Source organism: Nymphalis io, chromosome 15 (genome assembly GCF_905147045.1).
Source record: "Nymphalis io chromosome 15, ilAglIoxx1.1, whole genome shotgun sequence".
In the NCBI taxonomy this organism is placed as follows: Eukaryota; Metazoa; Arthropoda; class Insecta; order Lepidoptera; family Nymphalidae; genus Nymphalis; species Nymphalis io.
Window position 1 is genome coordinate 474,927 of NC_065902.1, and position 22,064 is coordinate 496,990.

At 44.3% G+C, this 22,064-nt stretch overlaps 2 protein-coding genes across 12 annotated transcripts in view; one reads left to right on the forward strand and one right to left on the reverse strand.

Annotated features, from left to right (window-relative positions):
• Positions 1-403: 403 nt before the first annotated feature.
• On the forward strand, positions 404-7,015 carry LOC126774041 (GATOR complex protein MIOS-B). The gene is made up of 13 exons (XM_050495352.1): positions 404-646; positions 932-1,126; positions 1,287-1,430; positions 1,673-1,822; positions 1,946-2,138; positions 2,206-2,308; positions 2,398-2,530; positions 2,592-2,755; positions 3,124-3,217; positions 3,288-3,790; positions 3,929-4,408; positions 4,483-4,724; positions 4,922-7,015. The coding sequence occupies exons 1-13, from the start codon at positions 523-525 to the stop codon at positions 5,049-5,051; spliced, it is 2,655 nt and encodes an 884-aa protein (XP_050351309.1). The 5' UTR covers positions 404-522; the 3' UTR covers positions 5,052-7,015.
• Positions 7,016-7,022: 7 nt separating this feature from the next.
• LOC126774040 (histone deacetylase 7) overlaps positions 7,023-22,064 on the reverse strand; it is an 81,182-nt gene continuing 66,140 nt past the window's right edge. For 5 of the 11 annotated variants that reach the window (XM_050495341.1, XM_050495342.1, XM_050495344.1 and 2 more), the window contains 15 exons: positions 18,476-18,588; positions 14,855-14,932; positions 13,485-13,592; positions 12,177-12,350; positions 11,906-11,979; positions 11,671-11,822; positions 11,093-11,197; positions 10,603-10,958; positions 10,309-10,532; positions 9,840-10,202; positions 9,626-9,764; positions 9,258-9,494; positions 9,026-9,166; positions 8,622-8,959; positions 7,023-8,557 (listed from right to left, as the gene is read on the reverse strand). In XM_050495341.1, coding sequence (XP_050351298.1) covers positions 8,497-8,557; positions 8,622-8,959; positions 9,026-9,166; positions 9,258-9,494; positions 9,626-9,764; positions 9,840-10,202; positions 10,309-10,532; positions 10,603-10,958; positions 11,093-11,197; positions 11,671-11,822; positions 11,906-11,979; positions 12,177-12,350; positions 13,485-13,592; positions 14,855-14,932; positions 18,476-18,588 — 2,663 coding nt within the window. In that variant the 3' untranslated portion in view covers positions 7,023-8,496. The remainder of the gene's footprint in view (positions 8,558-8,621; positions 8,960-9,025; positions 9,167-9,257; positions 9,495-9,625; positions 9,765-9,839; positions 10,203-10,308; positions 10,533-10,602; positions 10,959-11,092; positions 11,198-11,670; positions 11,823-11,905; positions 11,980-12,176; positions 12,351-13,484; positions 13,593-14,854; positions 14,933-18,475; positions 18,589-22,064) is intronic. The other 6 variants (XM_050495348.1, XM_050495350.1, XR_007669785.1 and 3 more) reach the window with 5 other exon arrangements.

Consider the following 22,064-nt stretch of genomic DNA (forward strand, 5'->3'; position numbering starts at 1 on the left):
TTTACACCTAAAGCGCGGACGAAGCCGCGGGCGGACGCTGGTATAGCATATATAATAGATTTGAAGTAAATAAATATGATTATAACTTTTCTGCCCATTTAAAAATTTTGTTAGTATATAGGAATTTTGATATTTTATTTTAAATATGCGAACGGATAAACACGTTATTGTTAAACGAAAATTTTTTTTAAAATTTGTTGTAGTATTTAAAAGTAGGGTATGGTAGATATATATTCCTTAAATGTTATAAATTGAAACATGTTGTAGATTATTCTAATACAAACATATATACTTATAATAAATTGCTTGTATTATCTTATAAAAATAAAGTTACCGTAATGTAAATTTGTAACAAATCAAAGGTACTCTGTGAGCTGTCTTTGTGTGAAATGACGATGTGAAGTTGTCAAATGTCAGACCAAATCATAATATTTTGTAGGTATGTTATGAACGTAACGTATCAAATCAAACTTAATTTCATTGCAAAAGTAACAAATAATTTGCAATATTCAAATGTAAACAATGTCTGGCAATAAACTGGATGTTCTTTGGTCTCCTATTCATCATGACAAATTCATTGTATGGGGTCAAGATATAACCTTATACGAAGTAGCTCGGCTACAAGATATCGACAAAAGGTCTACATGTACGTAATATTTTTTCATAGTACGATTGGTGTTTGGAAATGTTTCATTCCGCGCCCAAATAATTTCAACTCATTCATATTATTTTTTAATTACGATGAATACTATTTCAATAATATATCATTTATTATTTTGGTTATGTGATTTAAAGTATACTGAAACATATTTTTTTATTTATTCCTAATTATTTCTATAAATTTGAAATTTAGTAACTTGATCACAAAGGCAGGAAAAATATTTTATCTTATTAAAATAATAAACATTCAAATGATTCCTCATTTTACTAGATACTCAATTATCATCGACTCAAGGTGCAACAGTGGTTGCATCACAGAGTGGTAGCGGTGTAAGATGTGTGGACATAAGTGCAGTTGCGGACCACCCTGACCCTTTACTAGCGTTGGGTCACAACAGCGGTCGAGTAACATTGACCAGCCTCAAACAAACATATGATCCACTTGGATTGGTAGGAAGGGAATTCGGTAGGCTATAAATTAAATTGATTCTAAGAATATTTATTTTAATTTATAATTGAATGACAAAGTTTTATGTTTCATATTATTCAAAACTTTTTTTAAATTATGGTTATTTTTTAAATATGAAAAAAAAGTACTTTTAAAGTTATTTAATATTTTGATTCAGTGGCAAGATATCCCAGACCATGTATCTCGGTAGCCTGGAACTGCACGGAGAGCAGTCTGCTAGCAGTGGGCATGGAGAAGCACCGCAGTGATAACTGTATTTTGTTGTGGGATGTACAGTCAAGTGGCTTAGATGAGTATGATGGTATATCTCTTGAATTTTTTTATGTTATAATATAATTAAAGTTTATAAATTTATATTTATTAAAAATAATTGTACCTTTAAATTGAAATACATGTATTTTAAAGATCTGTTCACTAAACTAAGCTAACTTGTATTAAGGTCTATAAGATCTATTCACAAAGTTAATAAAATAAATATTAATATTGTTTTTTACTGTTATATTGCAATGTTATATTTCTAAAATTTTATTTGGATGACTTCAGAGAGCTCGTCCTCCCCTTCAGAGCTTGCGCGGCCCATGTCTGGGGTCGGCAAGGGCGAGACGGCACACAGTGTGGCATGGTGCGGGTTCGCTCCCAGGACTATCGTCGCCTCAATGAATCTGAAGCATATTAAGATATTCGACCTAAGAGGTGATAGCATTTCTGACTTAAGACACGATCATACAGTGATCATGGGCCAGTGTGCCTTACATTAGGTCGATACGGGTGGCGTAGCGGAGAGAGAGGCGCCTAAAAATCACATCGTGTGCGCAGAGAGCGGCGACAAGGCGAGCGCCACCGCCAGCAGCCGGCTGAACCTGGGCGCCGTGTGCGAGGCGGGCGGCTGGCGCCTGGCCTCGCGCGGGGACGCCGGCGCCTGCGTGTGGGACGCGCGCGCGCTGGCCGCGCCGCTGCTGACGCTGGCCACGCCCCGCGCGCCGCGCCGACTGCTGTGGTGCCCCACCAGGTAGCCGCCCGACCGCCCGCCGCCGCCGCGCTCTACTCTAACACTACAGGGGCGACATCCGTTTCAGGCGCAACTTGCTAATATCGCTGCAGCGCGACTCTAGCACTCTTCGGCTTCACGACATCCAACGGGTGCACGACCACCGACCGCAGGAGGCGTTCGACGGCGTCGTGAGTGTCCTTTCCGGTCTGCGACGTTTCGTCACATCGATTTCTACCCCGAACTCGAAGACTAACCCTACGTCTCGTCCCCGTCGCAGTCGGAGGAGGCGGAGGTCGAGCCCGGCGGCCGCGGCGCGCTGGAGCGCGACGTGGGGGTGTGCGGGGCGCCGCTGGCCGCCTTCGCCTGCCACCCGGCGCGGCGCGCCTGCCTGCTGGTGCTCACGGCGGCGGGTGAGTGCGCCGCGGGCCCCCCCGGCGCGCGGCCCGCCGCTGACGGCGCTGTGTCCCGCAGGCGCGCTGGCGGAGTTCGCGGTGGCGGAGCGCGTGTCGCTGTCGTGGGGCGCGGGCGGCGCGCTGGCGCTCGCGGGCGGCGGGGCGCTGCGCCGCGCGCTGCCGCCCGCGCGGGACGCCGCCGCCGTCATGCGCGCGCGCGCCGCCACCGACTACGGGCTCAAGGTCGGCGGCGCTCGGAGTAGCCCTGTCTCTATTTTAAGTTGCGACCCGTTTTCCCCGTCGTTAGTCGCGATAGAGAAATGTCTCCCCCCCCCCTCCGGGGAGTGGTCGGAAGGAACCCCAGGAAAGACGAAAGCTACTTTTTACACCTGTCCTCTTCGAGTACTATGATACCTAGTTTTTTTTACTGCATAGGTAGTAGGACGAGCATATGGACCACCGGATGGTAAATGGTCACCGACGCCCGTAAACATTGGCATTGGGACTGAGATGTTTCCTCGGACGAGTTTGCATAAAGCCCTCCCACCAGTAACTATGAAAAAATGTCAGTATAAAACGAGACATTAGTATATTTTAAAAAATGTTCGCAGCCCGACCTGTGGCAGAACGCTGACCTGGCAGACGACGAGGCGCTCAGCGGGCTGTGGCACTTCCTGGCCCTCAGCAAGTCTCTCGTCGAGGACGGTACGCCCCCCTCACTCGCCGATCCCGCTCGGTATCGCGACGAGCCCGACCCGAGCCGACCTGTCCGCAGGCTGCATCCGCAACAGCCCGTGGAAGCACCCGGGCGTGCGCGGCGTGCTGCGCTCCCCCGGCGAGGGCTACCGCTCCGAGGCCGCCGCCACGCTGCTGCCCGACCTGCCCAGCCGCAAGGTGACCACGTACCGCTCGGCCGAGCGCACGCGCGCGCTGCAGCTGTGCGGCTGGGGCTGGGGCTGGGACAGCGCCGGCGCCGGCGTGGAGCGCGCCGAGGCCGAGGGCACGCCGTGCCGCGCCGCCGCGCTGGCCGCCTTCCACCTGCGCCTGCGCGCCGCGCTCGACGTGCTGGCGCGCGCGCGGGCGCCGGCGCTGCGCGTGGCGGCGCTGGCGCTGGCGCCGTGCGCGGGCGCGGCCGACGAGCGCCTGTGGCGGGAGGCGCTGGCCGCCGCCGCGCCCGCGCTGCCCGACCCCTACCTGCGCGCGCTGCTGCACTTCCTGTCCGCCGCGCTGCCGCCCAGCGCGCCCCCGCCGCACCAGCCCGACTACTCCGCCGTGCTCGTGAGTGCCGATCGTTTTGACGCTGCGATGACGTTCTATCAGAACGATTGACTCGACGTTTCAACCGAAGAATTATATCTTCGAATGTTGTAAAAATAAATCGTACGTGTGACTCGAGTGCGCGCCATCCGCCTGCAGAACGAGACCGAAATGCGGCTCGAGGACCGCGTGGCCTTCGCCTGCATCTACCTGCCGGACGGGCCGCTGCACGAGTACGTGTCGCGCACGTGGACCGAGCTGCGCGCGCGCGGCTCGCTGGCGGCGCTGCTGCTGTCCGGCATCAGCGCCGACGGCATCGGCGCGCTGCAGCGCTGGCTCGAGCGCTCGGGCGACGTGCAGTCGGCGGCGCTGCTGGCGGCGCGCTGCGCGGGCGCCGAGCTGCTGCGCGACGAGCGCGTGCGCGGCTGGCTGGCGGCCTACCGCGAGCTGCTGGACGCGTGGCGCCTGTGGTGGCCGCGCTGCCTGCTGGACACGTGGGTGGCGGCGGCGGGCGGCGGCGGGGAGGGCGCGGGCGCGGGGGTGGCGTGCACGTACTGCGGCAAGCCCGTGGCCGCCGCCGCCACCGCGCGGCCGCGCCCCGCCTTCGCGCGCCTGCCGCCGCCCGCCGCCAAGATGAAGGTACCGCCGCCGCCGCCGCCTCCGCCGCTCCGCCCGCCGACCGAGCTGATTGTCGATTCCCGTTTGCTCGTTAGCAAATCTCGTCGTGCCCCAACTGCCGCAAGCCGCTGCCTCGCTGCGGCGTATGTTCGCTGCACCTGGGTACGGGCGCGGCGGGCGGTCAGGCCCCGGCTCCGCCGGTCCCTCCGGCGCCCCCGGCCCCGGCTCCGGCGACGGCGGCCGGCGCCGCTGCGGGCGCACACTTCGGCGGATGGTTCAGCTGGTGCGTGGCGTGCCGGCACGGCGGACACGCGGCGCATTTGCTGCAGTGGTTCAGGTTTGCTGTTTCTTTGCCGCTGGTGTTCCATCCGCTATCGAAATTTTCCTTGTTCCTTTTTTTTACCTTGTTGTTGTGTTTAATTTTGTGTTCATTAGTGAACGTGTAAACGAGGAATACATTATTCCGGATATAAATAGAGCCTTAGTTATAGATTGTATTCAGCATTGTGAGGCTTATATCGTTCGTTTCCGCAGCGAGCACTCGGAGTGCCCGGTGAGCTCGTGCACGTGTCGCTGCAGCGCCCTGGACCCCCCCGACCCGCCGGAGTTGTTCGCGCCTCCCGCCGCTGCGGGCGTCGCGCAACCTCCGGGCGGCGGCTCGTGACGACCGTTTGATGTTCAAAGATAGATATTATATTATATTTAAATGTGTATATAAAGTGCGATAGTTATCTGCGACGACTCGACTGCACCGATTCAATTAGATTCGTTACGACTAGAATTTGTATATACGTCTTGCATATTTAATTTTATCTCTTACGATTTACAACTTATATAAAGCTATCGCTATAATGTTTACACTTAACAATTTTTGTTTCCGATGGCATGTACATACGTTGGGTCGCGATTGTTGTAACAAATATTAACTGCTTTAATCACGGATTGCTGTTGTGTTCAATGTGCTTCAAAGCTCCTCTCCGTTTTTTTTAAATTTATTAATTGTAGAAAATATTTAAATTTAAAGTGCAATAACTATTGAAAATAGTGGGGTATTAAATATCGACTATAGATTTACATGTAAACGATCCTACAATGTATCCTACATGTCGTGGACACCGAGTGAATTTTGTGAATAGCCGGAGGCGTAGCAAGGCGAGGGGGGGCGGAGATATACCAATAATATGCAATATTATTAATGAATTTCTAAAACATTTATGTTTTTCATGTGTCAATATATGTCAATTCACTTTTCATGTTAGTGTTTTTCAATAAGAGTTCTCTTGTAATGCTCCAATTTTTTTATAATCAATTGTAAATATAAGAGGGCGGCCAATTGGGGTCTCGCACCGGGTGCTAGTGATGTGCTACTCTCTGTGAACACACCCTTTCAGTTCTAGTGACGGAAACGTCTTAGGTCCCACTTACATAAGATATTTAAGGCCTATTTGCTTGTCTGCCTTCCAAAAACCCAAATGTCTTACTAATCTGTGTACTATATTATGGAAGTCGCAAAATTATATGTAAATATTACATTTAATGTGATATATTTAACGACGCAATGGCAAATAAAGATATATTTTTAATAAAAATGTTTTATAAAAAAATGTGCGAATAACGATTTTTAATTCCTACTAGTTACGTCAGAATATGTTCGTTGTAGTCATAGCTTAGTGGTGGGGAAGTAACATACCAGCAAAAACATTTCCAAGGAAGATTGATGTCATTAATTGTATAATTATAAGCGAATATAAACATTCATATTAATAATTTGTTTTGATTTATCTTATGTAAAAATTGTATATCTGTTTGAGACACTATTTGACTGGTCACCATTGGTCCATGTTAGTGGGCGCATATATGCCTAGAACATGCTCGCCATGTCCAATTTCCCATGCCATCAATTAGACAATCCAACGACACTGACAGGGGGGCGTTGTTGTAGTTTAAGGGTTACCAGTTAATAAAATTTCCTTATTTTTTAGTAATACATTAAAGCATACAATCAAAAAGAGACATCATATTTCTTCATTTTGAATACCTTCTACGAATCCTAATATTTCCAATAATTATTTTATATAGATGTTAAATGCCGATATTTTTATATTTGTCAGATGATATATGCAGGCCATTCCCTCAAATAAAAGTTTCATATCAAATAAATCATTAAGTATATTTTAGGTTATTTTATTATACTATAATTATGTTCTGCATTAATCGATAACATAAAACTTGTGTATGTTCGTCTCGTTTATTATACAATGTATCAATATAAGTACGTAAACAAATAACTGAACAACATAAAATATAGCTTTTGTTATTCTATCATCTATATATTTCATAAAATTCAGTCCATCGTTTATATGGATGTGAATTTATGATTTCTAATCAGACGTGGAAATCAAAATATGACATTTGAAAGATGTCGATATGTAAGAACATTATTAACTGGTAACCCTAAGTCTACAACTAATTGATAATTTTGAATTGTTATTGATTGACACGAGTTTTTACACATACTTACTAGACGGGTCCAATGTAGTAGACTGAAGATTTATATATTTTGTCAAAGAGTATACATTTTTTTCATTTACTCATCTGCTAGATTGTAAAAGGGATCAAAATAAAAATGCTGCTATATTTCCAAATATATATATATATATATTATATACATTTATTAAATAATTATTTCATTTGTATTCCAATTTAACAATAAAACTCTCAAAGATACAACATTGTTTAAATCTGTTTATCGTACAAGGATCGGATCCCTCGACGTACGTGTCGCGGTGCGACCGGCGCGGGCGGCGTCGCCGGGTCGACTTTAGCCGACCAAACTTACAAACAAACTGTCAAACGGTCTCCGCGCAGGGAGCGACAGCGGGCGACACGGCGCGCGTCGGTCGGCGCCGGCGAGTGGACAGCCTTTTTACAAAAATATATCATTTTCACCCGCCGCTATTGGAAGGCCCTTACTAATGAAACTTGATTGTGATGAAATTACAATTGCGCTATAAATTATCCTAACATGTAAAGTATGCCGGCAGATTAGTAGGAGTCTTAAGAGTACACACAATTTGTTTCATTCGCATTTCACGTAAAGGGCCGTATAATATTTACATCTGGCATCACCGTGTACATGTTACGTTTTCGACGTATGTTTATAATCTGTGACGTTAAGCACTTACAGTTACAAAATACACGATCTGGAAAAGGTCAGTAGTTACGTATCGATTGTGATTACAAAAAACGAGTGTCGCGTGGACAGTTCGTGTGTACGGACTGAGAGGCGATGACAATGTTTAACAGCGTCATCGTATAATATCCAGATAACTACGATCGTAAGGAACGAATATGTGACACAACATCGATTACTTTCATCGAATAAAAATTCAACTATAGACAATAGCCATTACGACGTCACGTTCACGAGACGAGACGCTCTATCGTCGAAACGGACACAAATCGTCACATTTACACCTTCACACGAACAGGCGATTTGTAAACTATTTTCATACAAAAATAACAATATTTACTGGGCTAATAAATACTATAGTTCATAGACTTTGCTATAAAATCGCAACGATACAGGGACACAACGTTTCATTCGAAAGTAACATTATCGAACGCAGCGAGTTTCTACGAGGACGTTCGTTTAACGAGTACGAGTACGATTACGATTACAATACAATTATATTTTTAACATTTTCAAATCTGAAGTCTTTGGTATAGACAGTATAGACAATAATACGAGGGTCGTGACGGAATGTCGAGCGAAACGAGTCACCGACGGGCCGAGAGCGGCGACTCGCCGGCGTGAAAGCTAGCCGTCGCGGTCGCACTCAAAAGCATATCCAAATATATAATATAATTATTTTGTACACTTACAATTTTTCTACGTTTTAAAGCTTTCAAATTAAGATTTGTCTTAATTTCACCACCTACACGCGCGTCCGTCTCTCGGCGACCGATTCATTATGAATCACATCGAACGGACGACTATGTAACATACATAGAACACGTCGGCGAGGCGGCCTCCCCTCTCGCGGCGGAGCCCGGCCCCCCGGGCCTCGACGAGGGCGCGGAATGTGCGGCGGAGACTCCCCGGGCGCTCACTTGCCCTCGTCCTGCTCCATCGGCTCCTCCGACACCGAGCGCGAGCTGCCCGAGCGGCTGCAACAGACGCACACGTCACACGGGGCACGCCGGCGGCGCTCGCTCGCGGGCGGACACGCACCTGAGCGCCAGCGGCAGCGGCGGGTGCACGGACAGCGTGGCCATGGCGGCGGCCGTGTCGGCGGCGTCGCGCTCGCTCTGCAGGCGGCCCGCGCGCGCCGCGCCCGCCTCCAGCGCCGACGCGGCCGCCAGCGCGCCGAAGCGCTTGACGAGCGGCCAGTGCGGCGCCTGCGCGGCGGCGGCGGCCCGCAGCGCGCGCACGGCGTGCGGCGCGGGCGCGCGCGCCAGCTCGCTCAGCGGCGGCGCGGCCAGCCGGTCGCCCAGCAGCGCGCGCACGCACTCCTGCGCGCAGTCGCACATGGCCGCCAGGTCGTAGCCGCCCTCCAGCGACAGCACCACCTGCGGCCGAGCGGACGTTGCAGCGGTTGGGGCGGCGGCGGTCGCGCCGAGGTCGGGGGCGCGTACCTTTCCGTTGGCGAGGGTCATCAGGTCGCGCGTCATGTGCGCGAAGCAGGCGGCGGACACGTTGTAGCCGCCCATGGGCGCGGGGTGCCCGCCGGCCGCGTCGAACCCGCACGACACCAGAACGATTTCCGGGTCATACTCCTGAAATGTTCACGTCGGGGTTTATTAGACTGACGTCGAGGGACCTAGCATTCGCAGCGTCTCGAAAAGATAAGCCGCCAGGAGCTCGAACCTTGGCGATGGGCATGACGATGGAGCGGAAGGCGGCGAGGTACTCCGCGTCGGCGAGCGGCGGGTGCCCGGGCCACGCGATGTTGACGGTGTAGCCGAGCCCGGCGCCCGCGCCGCACTCGCTGGCGGCGCCCGTGCCCGGGAAGAAGTTGCCGTCGTCGTGACGGTGCAGACTTATGTACAGCACGTGCGGGTCCTCGTAGAAGATCTGCTGCGTGCCGTTACCGTGGTGCACGTCCTGCGGGCGAAATCGACACATCGTTACAGAAGCCTTCCCTCTCGAAGAAGATATGGCATTTTCCGCGCGATAGCGACTGGTCGTCTACGACACGACAAATTTGTACTCGGTCATCCAAACCTTCCACGTACCCAGTCCACGATGAGTATCCTCTGCAGGCCGAGGCGCGTGTGGAGGATGCGCGCGGCGATGGCCACGTTGTTGAAGAAGCAGAAGCCCATCGCCTGGTTCGGCTCCGCGTGGTGGCCCGGCGGCCGCACTATCGCGAAACTGCGGACGACAGACGGCACGTCAGTCGGGGCCGGCTCGCGAGAGCGGCGGGGGCGGGAGGCGGTCGGCACGTACCCGTTGCGCAGCTCGTTGCGCGCCGTGCGCACGGCCAGGTCCAGCAGCGCGCCGGCGGCCAGGCGCGCGGCGGGCGGCGTGTGCGCGTCGCTGAAGGCCGTGTCGGCGTCCACGCCCAGCCCGCCGCACGCCAGGCGCACGAGCGGCACGGCGCCCGCCTTGCCGCCCGCCGCGCCCGCGCGCCCCGCCCACGCCGCCACGTGCGCCTCCGTGTGCACGGCCTGCAGCTCCTCCAGCGTGGCCTTGCGCGCGCGCGTGCGCTCCGTGCGCGCCGCCAGCCCCGTCTCGTACAGGCGCGCCCACACCGACTGCAGCCGCCCGCCGTGCTCGGGGTGCGTGGGCGCGTGGGCGCCGCACGCGCACCTGCGGGGGAGTTCGGTCAGACTGCGCTCTGGGCGGGGGGTTCGAGGGGCCGCAGAGGCCGAGCCCGGGCGAGATGAAATAAAGAATATACGAATGGGAGAGTTACCCATGTTTGAGCATGAGCGCGTCGTAGGCGAGCCCCGTGGCGGGTGCGCGCGCGCCGACCAGCGGCGAGCTGAGCGCGCGGGCCAGCGGCGCGGCGCCCGGGGGCTCCGCCGGGCCCGCGCTCGACGAGCTCTCGGGCGCGGCTCGCCGAGCCGTCAGATCGATCACCTCGCCCTCCTCCTCGCGCAGCTGCGCCGTCGCGGCGTCGTGCGCGCGCGTCAGCACCTGCCGGACCGACACGCGGCGTGAGGACTGCGAGCCACTCCGGGGGGCCGGCGACGCGACCGACACGTACCGTCTTGCGGATCTGGTCGCGCAGGTAGTGGTGCGCCGAGGGCGGCTGCAGGGCGGGGTCGCCGAGCGGCAGCGGCGCGGAGTGCGTGCGGCCGAGCGGGCGCTTGCTGAGGCGGGCGCCGAGCGCGGCGGCGCCGCAGTAGGCCTCCGCCTCGGACACGGGCGGCAGCGCGGCGGGCGCGGGCGGCGCGGGCGCGTGGCGCGGCGCGGCCAGCGCGTGCGGCCGGCCCAGCGAGATGTTGGGCAGCGAGGGCGACGAGAACAGCAGCTCGGGCGCGCGCGAGCCCTCCTCCTCCTCGCGGATGGGCGCCGCCACCGCGCCCGGCGGGGACCCGCGGGGGGACGAGCCCTCGCAATCTGCGGCGAGCGTCGTTGTTGGCGTTTAACGAGATACGAGTGAAACGTAAAGTCGCCCGATGGGCCTGAACGCGGCCGACCTGACGTCGACCGGCGAGTGTGTACACGTCTAGAAGGGTCTGCGAGCTACTCACTGCGGTGCTTGATGCGCGTCTTGAGCGGGCGTCGCGCGAGCGGCGAGGCGCGGCGCTCTATGACGCGCGCCTTGAGCCGCACCTTCAGCATGTTGGGCTCCGACGCTGCACACGCATGCGGTTAGAGCTCCACGCGCACACTCGCTCCGCGGCCGGCGGGATCGCATGTTTACACTCCGAGTTCACGTTTGTTTGTTTCATTTGTGCGATTTTAAATATCGCCTTCGATCGTTCATTGAGAATGAATCGAATATTTCTCGTCGAGTGCAACTTCGATCCCCCCGACTTTGAAGCTCATTATGTTTTGGTTAATTTTAACCTTTGCATCGGTTCTACGGATTATTAATGACACTAGCGACGAAAAAACAAACAACATTCAAATCATGCGACTATTGCTCTCGATTTATTGAGTGTATTTATAAACATATTTATTATTTTACATAATTGTTTATTTATTAGTATATGTTTAAATAAAACTTGCGACAAAACTGTTGCGTTGTTTAAGTTCGCTTATTAGAACCACTAAAAATGGACAAACATCACACCTACGTCACGTCCACACACAGATAACAACTTACCGGTTTTCCTCAACGGAAAGTCTGCAGGGGAGGGTTGAGGGGGTGCAGCATTTAGCGTCAGGGGCAAGGGCGCTGCGAGTCTGTAAGGGTGAGCGGTGGCGGTGGCCCCTGTTGAAGTTATTGATTCACCCGATGAAGATTTGACGATACCCCTAGAAATTGAAAGATTTAAATCATTACAAATCACTTAACACAATTAACATTTATAATACTTGAGATAACGATGAAATCCTACCAATTCCTATATGGTGAAGACGGAGGTATCGTTCCATTTGCACTTGCTGCGGCCTGCTTTTTCTTTAGGAACTCCTGAAAAACATGAAGAATTATCGCTGACTATTTAGACTAACAAAAATAAGAAGCAATCAAAATAATGTCCCTAATCGTAGCGAATGTCAAAGACTCATCACCCGTTCCGCGTGCAAGAGGCACAGAGAACAAATGTGAAGCATCTATACGACTAGCTACCACATTCTGTAGTAGGTGTATGCAGTCACGGGGTTTACCTGCAGTTTCTGTTTGACTTGTGTGGAGGCGTTGGCACTGTGCTCGTGCTTATCCTTCTTGCGCAGCAGCTCGACGCGGTCGCGCTCGTGCCGCTCGCGCGCCTCCCTCGCCTCGCGGGCCTCGCGCGCCTCCCGCAGCGCCGCCTCCTCCATTGCTTTCTGTTGCTCCCATAACTGTTACCACATTTACCTACTTTGAGACGCATCTTCGGATATCAACCGACCGCCGATATCGTAAGCGATATCACGACTAATGACTAACTCGTATTTAGGAATGTGTTTATATATGAACCCTAATAAAATATGATAAGCGTAATGCCTATATTAATTTTTATGACTGAATAAGTAAAAATAGTCGCTGACATAGGTAGGTAGCGCATATACCGCCCAAGTGTCAACCACGCTTTGTGGTGCGTCATGGATGCCGAAGAAATAAGTTATCAAAACGACGCGAAATTTGGACTCCATCCACATACCGAATATATTTCCTATGTTGATGTTAATATTTCTTTGAATGTGAGTCATTGTATGGTTATGAAAATTGTTTCAGAAATTTCAGAAAATATGAATTGGTCGATAAGAACATTATTCATTTCAATTTATGCGATTAAAATTGTGGAGGTGAAGAGATAACAAAATTTGAAGCTACCCGGATAAGTTTAATTTTACGATGCTTATAAACGTATCATTTTTATTAAGATCCATAAATAACGCATGCATGTAATATACCGTTGTACGCCGACAATAAAACACGTCTTTCCCATTAAGATTCGATAATAATTTGCATTGACTTCCTGTGTCTTTGAAACGGTGTCAACATGCCGAGCATTTTTTCCCAGCTGCTAATTGGGGTCACGCTAGGTTAATACAGTCAGTCGAGCGCATTATGAGTGATGTAATTGCAGAATACGGGCTAGGCCATTCACGACTATTTATAGAGAAGCCTGTGACAGCAACGGAGACGCCCATCCGCGCCCTCGCGCCAACATCCACATCAAAATGCTTCGTATTGGAATGTAATTGTGTTATTTTTATTATCATGCCGTACTAATTACATAAATGCTTGATGTATACCGTTAATTAGATAACCACGATCGAGTCAACTTTCTAAAATGTTCAAATCTTATTATTTTGAGTTAAAACCGTGTGAAACCGGTTTTATCGAAATTTTGACTTTCTAAAATCTGACTTTCGTAAAGTAGCGGTAAAGGATGTGTATCGAAATGGCGCACGAGAAATTGCAATATTTACTTTTATTCAAATTTCTAGCTCTGTTAACGTTTTACGATTACAGAATGAAATAATCACCTTCACGTGATGCCTGATTTGCTGTTCGTGTTGCTCTGCTAACTGTTGTTGTTGTTGTTGGAAATGCTGCAACAAGATCTCCTGCTGCAGCTGTTGCTGTTTCTTTAACTGCAATATTAACAGATTACATCAGACACCATTTTTAATTTAATTAATGACTAAAACTTTCTTGTAATTCTAATTCCATTATTATTGGCTATTTTGAAGAGTGCGACACAGGCATTTCCATCGCATTTACATGTTGTTAGTTTGTGTTCTCTGCCGCGGGTTACGATGTTAGCGTTTAATTGCTTTCTACTTCCGGTGGTTGTCTAAGCGCTAAAGCGGTGATATATGGCGACATGAATGAAATGTTTGTTATAACAAGTACAGCGGCCAAGTGGATTATAGCCAATTCTCTATCTGCTACTTTCGCATGTAGATATTAAAACGTACTGTCTATTATTGTTCACTTTTGTTACTAACAAATTGAGAATTGATACATTTTTCCTATTTCACTGAACTTAAACATGTCAAATTAATTCCAAGCATTTCTGTCATTATATAGATCGTTTAAATTAATGAGAATCAAAAGTGACAAAATAAAAAAATAAAAACACAGTCACCATTAGGACGCCAATTAAAATAATATTAATCGATGAATGACATATGGGCTTGGTATATGTATATACAAAAAACGATTAACTTGCAAATAACATTCAAATTAATAAAAAGAAACGGCAACAGCACAGAACTTTAAATAAAAAATAGAAACGAAAACAGAGTGTCATATTCAATCAACGATATTAAATAACTAAAATAATATTAAAGAAACAGACATTTCCGCCTCTTCTAAAATAGTCGATAAGACTAATGATCAATCTGGAACATTGAACTGAGTCGATACAAAAATAATTACAAACAATACTATTGATAACGTACATGTATCGTTAGGTATTAATTGACCTTCCCGTATAAACTTTGACGAATATTATATTCAATTTAAATGTGGTTGGCGACTCTAATCGTAAATGTGCATTAATAGTTTATGGTTTCGTGCCAACACAACATAATACAAGCGTTGTATCAAAATAACGAGACGAGTATTCTTGTGAAACAAATGAATGAATTTACGGCAATATTTTCGGCACGCCTCTTTTGATATATAGCATACCCAACTGAAATGATCGATCTTATTTTACGAATATTTCAAGTAATGGTTACTTATGTACATCAAAGTTAAATATATTATTAATTTATTATATATTAATATACATATACAGCTGTTATGTATATATAGTATAATGTTCCAGAGCAACATTCACATTACACACGCGGTCGTTGAATTTGACACGTTCTCTTGTTCTGTACAATGTTATGAAAGGACTCACTTGTAACAGGAAATTATTTTCTAACGTTTGTTTCGCTCTCTCCGCTATATGGAGGTCTTTCTTTCTCGGGCTCTGATTCTGACAACGAGAGGAAATAAATGTTGAGTAACAATCGACGACTGGACGTACCTATTGGAGTCCTAATAAGCTAAATATTATTGCCACAGTTAAAACTAATCTTTAATGATATGCATCAAAGATACAAGTACTTTTCATTGGATCTATTTTTTGGTTTTAATTTGCGAATTAGTTTAAGGGATTGATAAAAGGAATATAAAAAATAGTGCCGGGTCGTCGTCTGCGCATAATATTTTTGGAGTCGCCAAAATAATGTATTTTGGTTAGATGGGAAAAAGAAATGGCGGGCGTCGGAATGCGCGCACGCCGGGAATAGCCTGCGCGGACGGATGTTTTGCGCGCGAGTGTGGGCGGGGTAAAAATATTGTCATACTTCATACCCCCGCGCCCCTCGTGCCCGTCCTACCCCGAGCTGGCCGACGGGCTCGATAGGAATTGCGTTGTTATAATACAGCGCTTTGACGTACAAATTCTGTCATCGTATAAGCAGATAGTAATCGCGACCGCTTTGTTTGACGCCTTGGTCATAACTGCCGGCTCGGTCGGTCGGTTCACGATCATTGGGTTACACAACGTCACTTTTTATCTTGTATGAGTTGTTTTTTTTTTAATCGCGGGCATAATAACTCGATCCAAAAATAATAAATTGCTTTTTTTAATTAATAATTTAGTTTAGTTTTTTTTTGTCTTGACTGCCTTTGCTCATATATAAACAGAGTTATTATTTAGATATTTATTTGAAATACTACAGTTTAATAAATTAACGCATTATCATCGTCGTTCTTTCTATTGACAGTCATTACAATAATATTTAAATCTATACCTGTAAAAAGAAATTAAATAATGCGTTTGATGTTGTCTATTTCAAATATTATGAAGGTTTAGGGGCTATTACGTAATGATCTTTTAGTTTAAAGGAATTGATTTTAATTATGAATAAACGAATTATCAAATTAAATATATTATGTATTTCTTACAAATTGTAACTTGTAAGAAAATCTTTTTTATGTACATTAATATCTATAAACCATAAGTTTAAAATCTGAATAGATAATAAATAATTTAACGGTTCATGTATTAGTTTTCCTACTTCACTAACTTTCGACTCGGAGACTGCTAGGCGACGTAGATATCTGACGATGAGCCGCCTCCGCGTTTACTTGATGTCATAACTAAGCTAGTTATATGTATATATTTACACATATATAATTCTTATTATTTTACATATACACGTTATTATCTCGCAATGACGTAGGATAAAAATTATTATCTTATTTCCTCAATCATCATCTCATCATATCATCATAAAATATATACAGCCTTAAAGAACCGCTCGGGTAACGACATTTAAGGTTTTTTTAAGGAAGCAACCACGTGGTTGTTTTAATTTTATTTAAAAATAACTAAAGGAAACTAACCGTTATTCCAAAATAATTAATTAGTTTCTGGATTTACATGTTTGAAATAAATTTGGATACGTGCCCGGATATAAACAAAGATGAGGCGTATGTCCAGAGTAGCGTATTTCATTGAGTAGAACAAGGAGTTTTTACATGTACGAACATCGGCACGCCGGTATTTTCGTACGACGGCCGGATATTCGATCCTATCAGCTTGTAACGATAATGGTGAATGTTTTCATATTCGCAATACCGTCCAGCGTTATATTTACGGAGGCCGGATCAACACGCATTCTAAAATTATCTCCGGATTACACGGACGCTTGTAAATATAGAGTACAGATGGACGGAACGCTCCACGTTTTATATACGTATGTTCGTTTTACTTTATTTATAACGCGCTCGGGAATTTTTATAAATATCGCGTCCGTTTTTAAAAAGAGAGATGGACCAAGCGTGCGGCAGTAATGTGAAAAGGTCAGGGGAATCTGAGGTAAGGCGGACACAGCCTTGCTACACCTGAACTTTATCTACGTACTAGGATACAAGGAGAGGTGAAGACTTACATGAGCACTGTTATATTTTGCAAGATATATATACCTGTTTTTATTCTATTAAACCATTCGTCTATTGTGAAAGATATTGACCCAGGTCATTATCATTAATTATTACTTCTATCAAATTTTATCAATATTCAACTTGTAGTCCCGTGTGGTGCGCGCGCATGAGGAAATGTTAAACAAAAAACCTATTTTTAGCGTCTAAAAAAAAAAAAAACAAAAGCATAATATTAGTATTAATATTAAATACACATTTGTGGTGGGAACCACAGTATTGCGGTATTTTAATTTATAAGAACATGGCTCAGCGGATACATTCAAATTTCAACGTCACCGAAGGTTTGCAGGAAAGTAAAATCATAGCAAGTTCCTTTTTGTTTCTTTGATTTGTATTTATAGGTCGAAAGAAAACCCGCGATGGAATAAATTTTTAATTAATTATCATGAAAGACAGCTATACCCAGCAGGACATTAACTTATTATTCAGTTTTTCATAAAAAAACATTCTATAAAGCAAGCGATAAAATAGAATTTATATACGTATAGTTTTTGGTTATTCACGTTGTTTATATTTTTTTGCATTATTAATTACCTTACGAGCTGTTTTTTGTAAATGACCGGTTTCTAAGATGAATCTATATCGGGTAAAACAGAAGGCGGTACGAAGACGGTACGTTTATTTTTATTGTAAATATTTTACGAAAACCCTCGGTAACGATTTGCTTCTTGCGACTTTTAAAGTTCAAAATAAACAAAATGTTCTCAGTTATGAAGTTCTTGGTTCCATTAGGCAATATAATATAAAGTGCCTACGTCATAAATTATAAATGATTTGGATTTTTACGTCGTATTTTACCCGGATCTAGTTGCTACAAAGTGTTTTTATTAACATTTTAGTTCGCACCTTTTAACTAACCATTTAACTATCATCGTATTGTAACAGGTTTAAATGGACACAATCATTGCAGTAAATGAAACACACAACAATGTTGAGTTGTACATATTTGTAAAACTTCCTTTAAAGTTTTTTTTTTTTCTCGGGGAAATACAGACGATAGATTTTGCAATACTTCCTTGAAGTTGTTCGCATAAGCCGTCAACCGCTATTTAAATAACTTGAGGAAAAATAAACATTTACCTTTAAAATTAACGGTAATTTGTTGTCATCGGTTTTACTCATACAAGTATCCCTTTATAATACACATACTATATATATGGCGCAATTGGCTAATCTCCCTTGAGATTGGCCGCCGTGGCCGAAATCGATCTGGAGGACACTATTACTGTTCTACTAAGGGCTCTAAAATCGATCGTTGCAGAAATCCTGATAAAGGGCATTTTAAAAAAAATAGTGATCTAAATTGGTTTCTTGAAAGTTACATTGATTTATACATTTTTGTATTTATACTCAATCTACAGTGCAATAATTGGATAATTCTTGCGATGATTTGATTATTCTAGTACTTATTGTTATTAGATCCAATGTAAAAGCAAATCTTTAAACCGAATTGTAGTTTCTTATTAAAGACTCCAAGATTTCACCTCGTCGTACTATAAGTATAGAAGACGTAAGTGGTGTTCACCTGCATGATCTGGTGATGGAAGCTGGTGTCGGCGGGGAGGCGTGGCACGTGGGGAGGCGACGGCGTGTGGTGAGGGGAGCCCTCTGCACCGCTAGCACTCTCGTGCGCCATCTCTGCGTAAAGAATAAAAACAATTATTGCTTTTTATCAACATCGAAATAATTTAATATACTTGTTCGAAAACTTGGTTTACGTTTTGCAAACGTGATAATTTGGATCGTCCTGTTACAAATCACCTTAAATAATGGCTCGTTGGCTTATTTCAGCTACATTAATCAAAATATTTGTCTCTGTCATTTTCGGAGGCCCAACTCAGTGTTAAAGACGCACTCGTGTCAGTTACGGGATATAATTTAAACAAAAAAGAAAACTTGACGAAGCAGATTAGAGAGAGACAGGTAAAGGTCCAATGGTCTCAATAAACTCGTTGCGCGCTCCGTCTCGACGAGTTTGACCTCACAGTAAATGTGACCTACATCAGCGAGGGTTGCGGGGAAGCGGGAAGGGGTGATGCTATTTTTAGGCGTCTAAATTTAGAAGGGCTCCGGACCCGGACCGTGTCCTTCGAGAATGTTTTTGTTGTAATGTAAATACTTAAACATCTAATTAAATCAAATATTATGGAATTATTCGACAGTTCAATAACATTGTATACATACAAATATCATGTTAAACTTGACATATAAATATTAAGTACATAGTATCATTACCACCTTTATATAAATTGAATCGATACAATCTTTAAATACTTAATTTATCTATAGGGCTGCATTAAAATTTAAATGTTTAGTTAGTATAACGTTAAATATTAATTTCTATTTAAATTATCATTCCACAACTCGTTATCGCGAACATGGTTTAATTTATGCGAATTAAATTAAATGTATTTTAATTTGTATAAGCAATTAAATTTGACATAACATGTAATATTTAACATAAGCAATTAAGTAGTAGTGAGCAATGACCATCGAAAAACAAGCACGCGATCAAGGGAAGAGAAAGGGTCAGCTGAGCACAACGTGTACTCTGCCCGACCTTCTACGGACAAGGATTGTTAAGTCTACGAGGACGTTGTAATACTATTTTTTTTTAATTAAAAAAATCTTTGTATAAGAAAATATGACACTAGGCGAAATCAGCAGGAAATATTATAGTGAACCAGTGTGTGCATTTATATTCCCTCACTCTTATAATCCGCTGGAACGCAGGATTGTAACACTGCCAAACTTCAAAATTTTGTTCTGTTACCGAGCTGATTTATCGGCCCGACCTGGAACCTGATTCCAGTACTACGTAATCAGCTGCTTTTAGAGCTATACACTAGAATACTATAATAGATTAATTGAAAGTAGTAAAGAAATACTATGCATAATTTGCACTCAATGTTTTATTAACAAAGAGAGAGTGACCGGAAAAATTCGTAATGTATATAGAATTAAAATATAATGAATTGCATAACTTTTCCAACCTACTAGGTCTACGTTTATACTACGTAATGTCTACGAAATGTCTTCTACGAACCGGGAGAGCGTATGTTTCGCGTAGCGTGTCTACGACGTCTACGATTCTCTAATCGATTTTAAAAACTTTGTCGTAAATTTAATCAACTACTTTTAAGGAGACCTTTATATATATACGTAATTTATACGTAAAATATTGGTTGTCTTATATTAAGTGTTTTATCGCTCACAAAGACCAAGCAAATGTCTTGTGACATTTTTAAATGTTATTCACAGCACACCTCTGTAATTAATGTCACTTTTTTATCTAAAATATTTTTTATCTCTAAGCAGTGCATTAATATCTTTTAATAATTTATTTGTATATGAAGAAATAATTCATTGATTGTCAAAATAATACATAACTTCTCACAAGTGAAGTAAAATAAACAAACAAATCATATTCAATATTTAAAAAAACCCATGGAAAATTAATGTAAGCACGTTTATGATACGAATTAGCAATTAATATGCTATTAATTATTACTCTTTATTTATCTTGTACCAATAATGACTTGACAGAAAATTAAACGTATTTTCTATGAGCTGTTCCACGCGATTTCCTCTTCGTTTTTTTTTTCATTAAATTCGTATTTAATATGCCATGTCCGTATTTACGTCCCCGTCTTTTTCTTTTCTTTTGTCTTTTATTTAAGTGATTTAGTCGTTATCAAATATGAAACACACATATGTATTGTGTAGCTTTTGCATTTATAATATTAGTATATATCAATGTTTGGTTCCTAGATTTAACGAATCGTTATTGTAAATCAGTAATCAATCATTTTTTTAGGTACGGGTTATTGACGAGCTTACGTTTGCTTATAACAACGCTTTTAGACAGTTCTACCATCCGTACGGTAAATCAATTTTCGTTGAATATAGTAACCGGAAATATGTCTACGTTTCATAGGTATAAGGTTGTCGTAGTGTACACAAAAATAAGCTTTATTTAAATATTTACTTTTACGCTTACAATAATAAAAATCAACATAAACCTACCAGTATTAAACGTCGATTCGACTGACGTCCCCAAAAAAATATAGTTATATTTCATACGTATAACAATAGATACTAATCATTTTATTACATACAAAGCATTGAAAAAATAATTTATAAAACAATAATAGTATATCTAATATTTACTTATATATTTTCAGATTCAATCTAATCAAATTCAAGTTAAAAGTAACAAAAAAAAAATCATTAGTAATTTTTAAAAATATCAAAATTATTTTAATATATGTACTTACCTACCTAAGAGATCATGTAAAAAAGCAATAAGAGAAAAATATAAGACGACTCGGGCTGTGAATTTGATAGAAATACCGAACATACATCTATAATATATAATGGAATTTTTCTTTTGATAACTTAATACTATATAAATACGAGTTTTTACCGGGACTATCACAACACAATAGATATGTATATCTTTTCAAAACGTGACGTCGACAATGTTTACTTCGTTTGTATTACTCGTTTATTTTATTCATAATATTTGAAGTCGGGACGCTTTGCAATTTATTATATAAAAAAATAATTTGTTCAAACAAAGACTGTCGTAGAATGAAATAATAAATTGTTATCTTAGCTATGTCTATACCGGTTCAGGTTTATGTTAAGTTACACGTGTCCAGACATTAGCACGTACTAATGTTGAAATTATTATAAATTATTCTAATGTATGCAGCATCGTTGTGCGTAAATAAGTTATCATGATTTGTTCTATTAATAGTATCGAGTGCGACCGGTTTATCTTTGTAAGTATAATATTTACTATCGTACGAATTAAAGTTAAGATAGCGACTTACTACTATATATATATATAATATGTATCTTGACTGCCTCTTTGGTCTGGTGGCTACATGTAAGGCCGCAGACCCGGAGGTCCTGGGTTCAAATCACAGGGCCAATAAAATGATTTTGAAATTTACTCTCGATAATTCTCAGTAGCAGCCCGGAGTCTGGAAGTTGGTAGTGTGTACACTCCCGTGCTTCGAAAAGCACGTAAAGCCGGTTGGTCCTGCACCTGAACTCTTTCCGGTCGTGTCGGATTGCCATCCCGCCGGATTATGAGAGTTAGGGAA